Source organism: Nipponia nippon, unplaced genomic scaffold (genome assembly GCF_047370975.1).
Source record: "Nipponia nippon isolate SJK-2023a ecotype South Korea unplaced genomic scaffold, ASM4737097v1 scaffold_9, whole genome shotgun sequence".
Lineage (NCBI taxonomy): Eukaryota > Metazoa > Chordata > Aves > Pelecaniformes > Threskiornithidae > Nipponia > Nipponia nippon.
The window spans coordinates 19,810,697-19,822,789 of record NW_028262413.1 but is presented as its reverse complement, the minus strand read 5'-3'; the positions used below and the strand labels follow the sequence as shown (position 1 = coordinate 19,822,789).

Sequence of the window (12,093 nt, the reverse complement as noted above, 5' to 3'; positions counted from 1 at the left end):
TCAAATATTTGGTCTGTTTTTTCTCATCAAAGAGTAGTCATCAAATGCAACACTCCATGGTCCACAACAACAGAGAAAATTATCTTGCTGTTCAAAATCAAGCTAAGCTACCTATATGTTGACTATAGGAATATCAAGGAAATACAAAACTCCTCACAAAAGACAGTTTAAGTAGGGACTATTTGTTTTGAAAATCCTCCTGCTTAACAGACTCCATCTTTTTTCTTAGCAGTTTGCACAATGAGGAAAAAAGTTTCAATTTTTATGTTATAACTCATAATAGAAATTAATGTACTCACTATAATTAGCATTTTGGAGCTTCCTATTTATGACCTCTTTTCTGGAAGACAATCTGGCTACACAAAGTCCAATGTCAGATAGCAAATAATTTTCCAGCCTAAATTAAAGGCAGCATTTCGTTATATATAGCATCTTATCTTCCATTAAACTTAACACGAAGGATATTACTTCACTAATTAAAAAAAATGCCTTTGGGGTGGGGGGTAGAGAAATCTAAAAAACAGTGGATTTGGATCAAAATGAAGAAGAAAGAAGGGAAAAAGTATTTTAGTGAAGTGTAATGGTTCACCTTCTCTTGTAAAAATACTGTCTATTGAATCTTAAAAAAATAGAAAAGGTCATTACATATAGCAAAAATAGGAAAGTAAACGTATCTAGCAAAGACAAAAAGCATTTAACTATCAGGTATGGAGCCCATCAGTTTCTTGAAAATCTGGAGTTTAAACTACAAACTCAAAAACTTCCATTTATTTCAGTGAAAATAACCTTACTACAAAGAAGTACCTCCTTTTTCCAACATATTAGTTAACTATATCTCTTGCTGAGTCCTCGCAAGCCATTTTTTTTCTGCAACTGCTACTGTTTTTGAGGAGTTTGAGCTCAGATGCACTAATGGGCTGCACAGAAACTAGAGCAAATGCTTGAACACAGAGCAGTTTATTAAAAATTTTGAGTATGCAAATTGCAAGGTTAGAGAAAACATTCTGCACAACAGCACACAAGTGCACGAACAGATAGCGCAGTGCAGCTTCCATGTCACTAAACAGAAAGTGTGATCAGTGCAATCAAGAAGTGATCCTTGGCAGCTCTAACACGGAATGACAGCTACATATCAAGTCCAAAATCTCGGCAGATAGAGATTTTCCCATATTTAATTCCATTGTGAAAAGAAAAAGATAAATAAAGAACTTGATTAACAAACGGGACAATGCACGCCCTCTGTGTACAAACAGTACTGGCTCTGAAGTGACAGTAACTCTTGCATTTTGAGAGAAAAAGAGTGTGCTACACCAGCTTGCATCACTTAGGCCTCACATCTTCACAAATAGAGCAGTGCAGATTATAAAACTGGGTTAGCTGTGGCCTCCTATCATTAGTACAGGAATAAAAAAGTGCTAGAAGGCTAGTGGGCCAAAGTATTTATAGATTAAAACCCGCGGATGACAATTGAAGCTGAGGTCTCTTTGTGTTAGATGGCTGTCAAGGATGAACTGAAAACCTAATGAGTTTTCAGAATGGTATATGTTTTAAAGCCCATCTCTCTACAATTGTTTTCAATTTAAAACCAACTGTAAACTGCTTTCTAGCATAAAACACACGCAATTCTAACATATGCAGTTACTAATTCTTTATGAAATGTCTTGAAATATAGTATTTTTCACAATATTAAAAAAAGAATTCTTTTCTGATGTGTTATGCAGCTCTTCCTTTACCCTCCCTTCACGGAGGCTTGGTTTTGTTTGTTTGTTTTAACCTATTTACAAAGCCTTATGTCAAATGTACAATTGTTGAATTATAGTAAATTATAGCTTTGGGGGGTTCACTTATATTGAAATGAAATCTTTTCTCGTATCACCTGAAACTATTTTAATGGTAATGGGGAAAAAAAGGAGTGGTGGAACATAACCTGTATATCAATTTTGTGTTTACAATATAAAGAAATGTACTGGAAGACGTCGAAATACTTATTTATTATTTTCAAGACTTAATAACATTAAGTAGTCCAATGGCCAATAATTGTCTAGTATCTATTAGAATAAGTAGGAGATATATCCTGATAAGATTTGTATGTTTTCCACTAGAAGACTAACGAGTTACTTGAACTGAAATGTAGTAACAATTCACAGAAAACATCTGCATTTAATCTAACACTTTTTATTAAGGGATCCTAAAAGATTTTGTACACTGAGGACAGGAATGGTCCCTGTTTTATACACGTGAATAGTGTGTCCAAAAAAAGGTTACATAATTCACAGAAGTTCCTACAGGAGAAAGAGGCAAACAAGTCTCTGACACCTTGATTCTAGCAAATTTGTTTTCTAAGAGGTCAATGGTCTAGGACTTTGTCAACCTGTAAAGGACACGTAACATACCCCTGTAAGCTGGGGAAAAGCGGCAGCTCACAACATTCAGGATGTGCAGGTCTAGTTTCAAGTAACTTAGTAAAATAACTGTATTTATCAAGAGAACCTTCACTGGATTTTTTAAACTGAAAGCTTAGTCTTTTACAATTTAAGCAGCCAAGGATATAAAAAACAATCTATCTATAAAAATTAGTATTTATGGCCGTATTTGTTAAATTGTTGAGATGGTCCTATTTACTCAGGGCTCAACACTGTGATATCCTGTCTACTTGACTCTCTAACATCACTGAGTTTAGTATTTTTTTGAAAATACTGGGATTTTAGAGAAGAGTGCCAATAACCCCCAGAGTGTGAATGGGCAAGAAGGACAGAGTATCTTCCAAAATGGCTTATGAAGAAAAAACAAAACAAACCCATACATTTATGTCCTATATGTAAGTGAAGATCGCCACAACTAGAGTAAATCTGCATCACCCCACGGACTTCAGTGAAGTTACAGCAATCTAAACCACTAAGGGTTTGACGTTGTAAGAGACATAGTCCAGCAAGTAACTAAAATCTTTGAGACAAACTATAAAATGTAGAATACTTATATTCATGGATAGTGTTATAATGTACTTTGGCTGTATTTGTTCTAGCTCTTTACAATGGTACCTGCTCTTCTTTCTGGCCAAGAGTACCGTATTAAACCAGCCATTCCCTTGATGGACAGCTCTTCTCTGCAGTAGTTTTGGAGGCCACTGCACAAGAGCAGGGTGCCAGTAATTGGATTTTGATCTCGAACAGCATACTACACCCTTACTTTAAGTTCTAACTTTCTCCAAATGAAAAACATGCAACCACTTCTGAAGCGCAGTAATTTCAACACAGAAGAGGTTAACAGAATGAGGCCCACAATCAGCTTTGTGATCATCACATTATTTTTTCAAAACAAACGGACTAAAGGAAAAATCTGACAAAGTGCACTGTATGGGAAGCGTCTCAAACGCTCTCTGGCCAACCATTAAGGATTTGTTCTCAATCATGTCTCAAAAGACTAAGAGTGACAGGCCACATACTGTATGATTTTCCCTTGCTTTAACAGTGAAGTCACCTCTGACACTGGTGTCAAAACCTGCTATGTTGCCCACTGTATTACTCCTTGCCTGTTAAAATTGAGAAGCCTGGTATGGTCAGGCAGTCTCTGGGAATCACATTAGACCCATTGCAGCAGCTTATTTCTCTGCCCCTTCACCCGTCAGTCACTCATTTTTTTAAGGCCTATATTCCTGAAATAGTTATAGTGTGCACCTATTAACGTTATTGCGAGTGATATTACAGCAGCAAGGGGAAACAGAGCTTTTATTTACTGCCTGGATGGCAAATTAAATTAACTTTTTTTTTTTCTATAAAGAAAACATTATGCAAGTTTAACTTTGCACGTTCCTCTACCTTTTGGTGAACAGAACACTCAATTGTTTCAAGGAAAAGGAACAAACTATTTACTAGATTATTTGCTATCCATTGTTCAACTTCTATGTCTAGAAAAGAATTTATACAATGCTCTTTTTAAATTCAATGATTTCCCTGAAACAGTTTCCTTTCAGTAGTGGTGAGCTGATTTTTAATATATTTTTTCCTATCTCTTCCAGCTTAGTATTTTAACTTTCCATTTCTGCAAGTTTATTAATGACAAAAATATTTTTTATTCTCCTTGTAAACGCTTTTTGGTGATAATTATTACATAATGATGTCTTTTAGTCTCATTGACTCTCTTGCCATGAGCATTCTGAGAATAGCTGTGGATTTTGCCACGTCCGTTTCTTAATGTATTTTTGCCATGACTTTGTGCTCACTGACAGAACAGATGCTGAGATGTTTCTCACCTTTGCTACTGATTCATCTGTCATAGCTACTAAATTTGTCTGAAACACTGTGGTATGAAAAGAGGCTGATAAGACAAAGTCTACGCCTCTCTGTTACCAAAGTTTCCCTATGATGTCATGATTTGCTATCTTTACCAATCCCCAGCATTCCATGAAAGATATGAAAATGGGAAAAAGCAAGCAATAAGCAGACATTACACAGAAAAGCAGAAACTTACACCCAACTATCTTCATCTCTGCATCAGAAAGAAAGGGGAGAGAATAAAGGGAAAGGAAAGGGAGAGAAGCCAGGAAATGAAGACAAGGAGAGAGAAAAAAGAGAAAGAAACATCACTCACAAGTAGAAGATGAAGCATGCACTTTTCATCAGAGGATCAAAGTAAAAGACAGAATACTTATCAGCACATGGGGAAGGGAAGGGATGTCCTTTGGGGAACTGACAAACGCCATGCCTATGCAATAGATTTCTGATCAGCAAGTTCTGTATACAAATAAAGTTGCAATCCAAAAGGCAAGCAGCACATGCCTCATTGCTTTTATCTCTGGGGAAAGGTAAAATTGTCAGGATCAGATGGACGGTCTTAAACCCAGTAGCAATTTAGAAAAGAAAAAAAAAAACACAAGTGAACAAAAACCCACCACACCTCTTCATGAGGCTGGTTTGACTGAGTGCCTTCTCTGAATCCCTTCTGATTTGGACAAAAAAAGATAATTAGTGTCTTTATGATGCTCTTCTCAGATCACAGCACAGTAGGAAACAAAGAACATTTTATCTTTAGAAATGAAGACAGGCATGGTTATTTTGTAGGATATTAATCTTGTTCTGCATAACCATGCAAGATATAAGCACATAAAGAACAGTTTCACTTTATTTCTTAATGATGACCAGCTACCACTCATGTTTCTCATATGAGTGAGGAAAAAGCGGGCTTGATATAGGAACTAATGCTACTGTTTAGAAAACAAAATGGGATAAGAAAACTGTGTAAAAAGATACAACTACAGAATTTTAATGGTTAATATGTCTACAAGTGAAAGGATTTCCTATTAAAAAAGAAAGTGAAAATGTTAAAACTTATGACCAAGAAGATTCATTTGAAATGCTAGAGCCATTTACTTTTTTAAAAATAGATTTCTTGGTTCAGCAGAATGATCACTGCATATTTTAACAATACTAGGTGACCTAGCCTTTATTAATTTATTCATATAAAACATTTTTAAATCACACTGCCTTGAAAAAATCTGCATCCATTTGCAAAATACAAGTCATGAACTTTCTGTGCTCTTTTCTGAAAGAGGAAACCTTGTCTTTAATGAGAAAGAAAGAGTTCTGAAGCAAAGCAAGGAAAAGGTAGTTTGACAAAGACAATTAAAGCAGCAGACATGGTTGAGAACTGCTAATGTATATAACGGAGTTAGTTTTTTGTTTGTTTTGTTTTTTTCAAAAATGAAATATTTTCTAACTTTAGACAATACTAGTAAAGCTAAAAAAGAATTTTTGATTCTGGCTGTAACAACATAAGCACAAAGTAAATTGCTGGACATTCCTTGTTCACAAAGCTTGGCTAACCCACCTGAAAGATAACTTACTCTACCCAAATGTTCTATCCTGGACATTGGGTAAACTCAAATCACAGTTTGATTATTGTTTTAAAAGTAAACAATGGGCAAATACCTGCTGGTGCTTGAATAATGTCAAACATATTTTCATTGCCAAAAACATTGATAAGTAATTAGAATGAACACTGTTCACCACATCAGTGAAGTTACATTATATTTTAATCTCCTAATTTTTCAGAGATTCCATTATCCTGGAGAATACCCAGGATAATGAAAATCTTTGTTTAGAGCACCATTCATGGCTGCCTCTCTCTTCACATCTCATCTCTATTCTGGCAAGGTCCTAATTTATCATTACAGTGAAAGTCTATTCACACTTCCATGGTTGCCTTTCTTTTACTTACCTGGTGCTTAAAGACATTTACAAACTGCCTTTCTCCACAAATGTGAGCCATTTTTTTTCCGAATACAAATGCCTAAAGCTTTGCATCTAAACTCTTTATATGCAGACTTCTTGTAGCCCCCTTCGAATCAAGAAGTTCTGGGTGTCCAGCACCTCTAGAGAGGCAGTAAACATTTAACAGCAGAATGGTCGTCCTTTCACACATTTCTTTGTACCAATTGGTATTTTGAGCATATCTATATATATATATGAGACCAATTCCAAATAGATGATTATCTTAAAATCTCTGTGTTTTCTTCAACAAGAATTGTGGTTCCCACAAAAATGAGATTAGCAAGCAACTGTTGTCTTTTGAAGAATACCATTTGAAAAACTGATGGGCTGACCAGAGCTGGGAAGATCATTACTGTACATGTATAGCCAGCCTTACAATGGGAGCGCTGCAAACATATGCTGTGGAATCTGATTTTAATTTCCTTAAACATCCAAGGTCTCTAGGCTGAATATCACAAAGATCATAATCATAGACTTATGATTTGGTGGACATCTTTTGCACTGAGGCAGTGTTTTTGCTAGAGTTCTTAATTAGAGACAGAAAGTAAGTTTGGAAATTTGAATTAGCTGCAATAAATAGAGAATTTTTAAAGTTTAGGGTAGGAGCACTTTTCGCATGAAAACCACTAACCTGCTTCTTCAACCCCTGGACAAAAGCATTGCCCAAAACAGCAGAAGTACAGGGAAGACAGGCCCACTATGCCAGCTTGCAGGAAGAGGCTAGGGCCCAGAAAATGAAAAAACAATTAGGGGGAACACTGAGGCCATAAAGCTATTCCTTAAGCTTGCTAAAGTCAGCGGTTTGAAGCACTTGAGGGACAGCTCTATACATAAAAATGAAGAATAAAGCAATTCTTGTAGGAGAATCAGTTCACTTATACAGGTAAGTAAACATTATTTTTGACGTTGACTTTTCTAGCTGTGATCTAGTCATTCTAGCTGACACATCCAGCTGTGATCTCAATTACAGTAGATCACCTTGCAGCAGCTCTGTCTGCATATCAACATGCAATATTTAATCTTTTCTCTATTTGATTGCTTTGGGTTAAGACTGGAACTGCTATAAGGTCACTAAAAACTAAAATTTATAATTAGCTTTATAGCCCACATCCTCTCCTGCTGTATTACTGTTATTTTCAAGTCCGTTAGTAAATAAACCACATACTGTTCTAAATCCTTTTACTTACTGTTCTAAATCCTTTTACTTTAGTTTCTAGAAATTCTTCCCACCTAATCCCTATTTTTATTGTGCTGTCTGAAGAGCCTCCATAATGGGGCTACAACTACTTTTGATACTGATGTGTCACTGCAGTCTTTCGAGTAATAGAATCTGATACTCTTTCCATTATGCTTTCATAAAATCTCCCATGTCTGCAAAGACATCCTTGGTCTTGGCTATAATGCATAGCAATGAGGTAGTATTTCAAATGCTATACACGCAATATAATTAGTAAGCCCGTTTCTTATGACACTGTAAAAATCAAGACAGTATAATGCCAGCTTTTATATCTATTGATTGCATGACTGGCTACGTTCCGGTTTCCTCCCTAAATGAACTCTTGGCTATGCTGGGGCTACCTCAACGCGTGCCAAAACAAGAAGCATCTCAAGCTGCTGCTCCAGAAGTAAGGGGCAAACAAAGTACAGCAATGCTTCAGCCAAGACAGCTGCTGCATGGACTAGCTGGTCTGTAAGGCCAGCTGAAGAATCAGACCAGATTTGCAGCCTCATGTATTGTCAAGCAATGCAAAAGTATCATACTAACTCTGAAAATCAAGGTGGCGAAGCAGAAACTCTTTTTCCAGGCTTTGGATTATTTGGAAGAAGAAACTCCATTCATTTTAAAAGAAACATCTCTATGCTTAGCACACATGAGGGTTATCTATTTGGGGGTTTGGGGCGGGGGGATATCAAAGCAATCTTTCCAGACCACCTTCTATACATGTGAATTTAACACCTTCTATTACTATAATGTTCATTGATTAACATGTTTTAGCATGCCTCCCTGAATCTGGAATTGGCATTTAGTGATAAATAAGGCAACTCTTCTATTATTAATCTTCTTCGAGTAAAGTGCCCACTGCAGTGACACTTGTCTAGAAGAGTATGAGAAAAAAAAATGACCAATATTTTAAGATTAGAGCTGTTATGTTTACCTGGCATTATAACATCTGGAAAACCCAGCTTCCTGGTAACAGAAACGCCTCTGTTAAAGATCATGGGGTTTTCCCTTCGAATCTGCTCCATGTCGCCACGTAGAAGCTGAAGAGATACTATAAGTCCTGGAAAAAAAAAAAGATGTTCATTTTTTTCAGACCTAAGAATTAGATGTCTGTGTATACAAGGCATGCAGGTAAAATAATGCTTTGCTCCATGGTTAATTGAATACAAATATATAAATACAGAATTCTTTCCTCCCTTGGAGTAATGTAAAAGTGAAATGGAAGAAACAAATCTGCTTTAAGGGATCAGTTAAGAGCATAATATTACATAAAAATACAATTTTTAAAAATCAGAATACTTCATTTCACAGAGATGTCACAAGTTACTGTAAACTACTTAGCATTATTTCTGTTTCTCACATACAGCAGGTTATAACACATGTATGAGCAGTGCCACCTCCATCTGAATGACCACATCACACAATGCCGTAGAACATCTCTAAAGCGCCTTTAATCCCACTTAATACCATTAAAAAAAAAATCTCAAAGTGTACCTGTTCCACTTGTTTCTTTAACTACTTCAGACAAGAATACTGATTTTAATGAAATTCCCTTCAGTACCTCAACATGTTTCAAGAGTACCAACTGGTCAAACTGACTTCAGAAAACAACAGTAAGAAAAGAGCAACTCGCTCTTTTAATGCGACCCCTTGTTCAATATATCAACTGAATAGCTTGACTAGGAATAATTACACAGTTAACCTCAGTCCAACTGCTTTCTCAAGTTGCTTTTAATTTATAGCATACTACACCCCTAAAATGAGGAAAATGTATTGGTAAAGTTACAAAGTCAAGCATTAAGATACCAGAAAACGCCAGGATTACGCTCAACCATGTAAGCTTAGTTTCATCTGCTGAGCATACATTACCAGCTTCAGGTATCAATGTGAATTACGTTCACATAATAATTTTCCACAATCTTTATCTCATTCAGTGAATGATAGTCAATATTTCTTTCTATCCTCTCTGTTCACTCACTGAAACAACACATATGAAAGCAAACACTGCCTTGTATGCATATTCTTGCATGAGCCAACCTAATGTTCTGCTATTTCCTAAGCCTAATATGTTAGCTTTGCGAACAACAGTTAGTCGCCATTTTGTTAGACAGGTCACTAGGGGAATGAAACCAGTAATATCATGTACCTCCCACCCAGTTTCTGTTCTCTTCCCTTGAAATAATTTTCAAGCCTGTTGTTTGGCTTCAGCCAAATTTGGCAAATAAGTAGATATCTAGATAATATGAAGATTGTATAAGCTTTATTAATACTGGGAGTTGGGATGAAAAAAAAGAACATAAAGCCTTAAAACGAAGGAAAAGGGAGGCCAACCAGCCAGCTGGACAATCAGCATGTAGGTACTCAAAAGCTGCCAAAACAGAGACTTGCAACTGTCCGGGCTAAGTAGGCAGAAGAGCGCTGCAAAGCACTGCAGGAAAAACAGAGGCTTTATAACCATGGAAAAAATTCAGACCCTTTGAATACCATGTATGAGTGTACATCTGTGTGTGCATGCGCTACAAAAGGTTTAACAGAACACAGGAGACGAGTTCATTAGAAATCAGTCTTGACTATTTTTGCCACTTACAGAAAAACTTGCTCATTTTATATCCTCTTTTGCTATTAAAAACAAACAAATGAAAATAAATTCAAAAAATTCCAGCATAAAGGACTGGAGCAAATTTGGAAGTTCAGACCTACCCATACCCAACACACCCAGTACTTAACAAATAGCATCAGAATTAATCTATTATCTATAAAAATCAGTCACTAGAGGTAATAGAATATGTAATTGTCCAGCATGGTATTACATATATTACTTATGTGTACCCTCCCACATACTCCACCCCCAAAAACTTCTGCCTAGCTTCTTGCTCTCCCCAAGAGGTTTGTAAATCTACTCTCCCATCCTCTTTTTCTACCCAGTCTATCCTTCCAGTTTTTTTTCTATTTCCTGCAGCAGATCTGAAGAACTAATTTTACAGAAGACCTGGGAAGGTGGGGAGAGAAACCACCAGAGAGTTTTTCTTCAGGGATAAATCACACTTGTGACTGGAGCATTTTCTCACTGTAAGAGCAGGTTCTGAGAGGCCCAAACTGTATTACCTATGCTTAAATCATGTCAGCCTGCAATACAGCCCCTCCCACCAGGACAAGACCTCTGCCAAGTTTCAACCTCCTGTTCCAGAGATGCACTAGATCTTAATGAAATATTTGAAATAATTATTTTAAAAAGCCAAAGGCAAGGGTAAAAAGCTATCTATTTCCCTTCCTTTCTGCTCTTCAAAAAAGCTCACGCTTGGAAAAAAAAAGTTGTAGGCAGACACCTGGCATTGGAAATAACTGCAAACAGTGCAAGTTTTCAAAGTTACAAACAATTCAGGAAAATGTTTTAATGATAAGTGGTGGATGACCTTAACTGTAACAGGAGGAACAGCAGGGAAGGAGGCCAACTTTGCATATAAGTAAATTCCAAACCTGAAAACTGTTTTATTTGCTTATTGTTGTGCTTAATATCTTCTATGGGAGTGTGAACTGCATATTCCACTACAATATCTCAAACAAGGGAAATTAAGACAATATCAGTATTTGGACATCAGTATGCCAATGAATCAGGCACTCGGTAATGAATGCAAAACTAGCTATAATGAAGCAGAACTGTATGCTATCGGCTTGTTCATTTGGAATGGAATAATAATGATATCTCTGAACTAGCAAACTACAGAAATCATTAAATGAGGTAACAAGATAGGACATGATTTACTTTCCATATTTATCTGTCTTCAACTAGGAAAATAAAAACGGATTTGAAAGGTGGCAAAAACTGCCAAGACAGTTATTCTCCTCAACTACTTAATAAAACATTTAGTACTGAAACTCTCACAGAGTCTTCTTGATAATTAATTTGTAGGTACAAAAACACTGCTCATTTTCTGGACAGTCAGAATTTTCTGAACAGTCAGACAAATACGTCAGACAAATTTAACCTCTGGCTTCGCTTCTGTTGACAAGGATGCATGGTATCCTCAGGAGAGCAAGCCTTAGATATGTGCTCTTCCTGGAATTTTCAAGGGAATACAGGATGAAAAGGAAGACAGTTTTATGCAGGGAAGTTCTGATGAATAAAATTTAAATTCTTTGCTTCCTGTGAAGCCAAGTCTGGTCACAGTAACTTAAAGCAGTCTCACAAAAAAAACTTTTAAAGGAGTTCTGCCAAGCCGATTGCGGCTTCTGTTGTATCCCCCCCATGGGCTAGCAGTTTTCACAAGCACAGATATATGCAGTAACTGTAACAGCCAATAAAGGAAGACTCACAGAGTAAGCTAATACTGTAGCAGGCCACTAGCTCTCTCCACTGCTGACCTCTCTTGAGCCAAAATAACACTACAGATATATTGACAAAGGAAATTTAGCATGCTGAATTAATATTATTGTCAGCCATATCTGAGAAGGAAAGAGATCAGGCGTGGGGTTTTTTTATTTCCTGGTTAATCTGGCAGACACAATACAGATTTTCACCTGTAAACCGAACGTGAACGAATTTTAGCTAAACTTTTAAATCACCACAAGTAGAGAAATTCAGCTATGCATAATCTCACATCTCAC

General features: G+C 36.5%; 1 protein-coding gene across 14 annotated transcripts in view; it reads right to left on the bottom strand.

Moving 5' to 3' along the window:
- The window catches only part of DOCK3 (dedicator of cytokinesis 3), a 221,367-nt gene that overhangs the window by 80,077 nt on the left and 129,197 nt on the right, over window positions 1–12,093 (bottom strand). For all 14 annotated transcript variants that reach the window (XM_087743795.1, XM_087743802.1, XM_087743796.1 and 11 more), the window contains exon 14: window positions 8,423–8,548. In XM_087743795.1, the coding sequence (XP_087599921.1) occupies window positions 8,423–8,548 (126 nt within the window). The remainder of the gene's footprint in view (window positions 1–8,422; window positions 8,549–12,093) is intronic.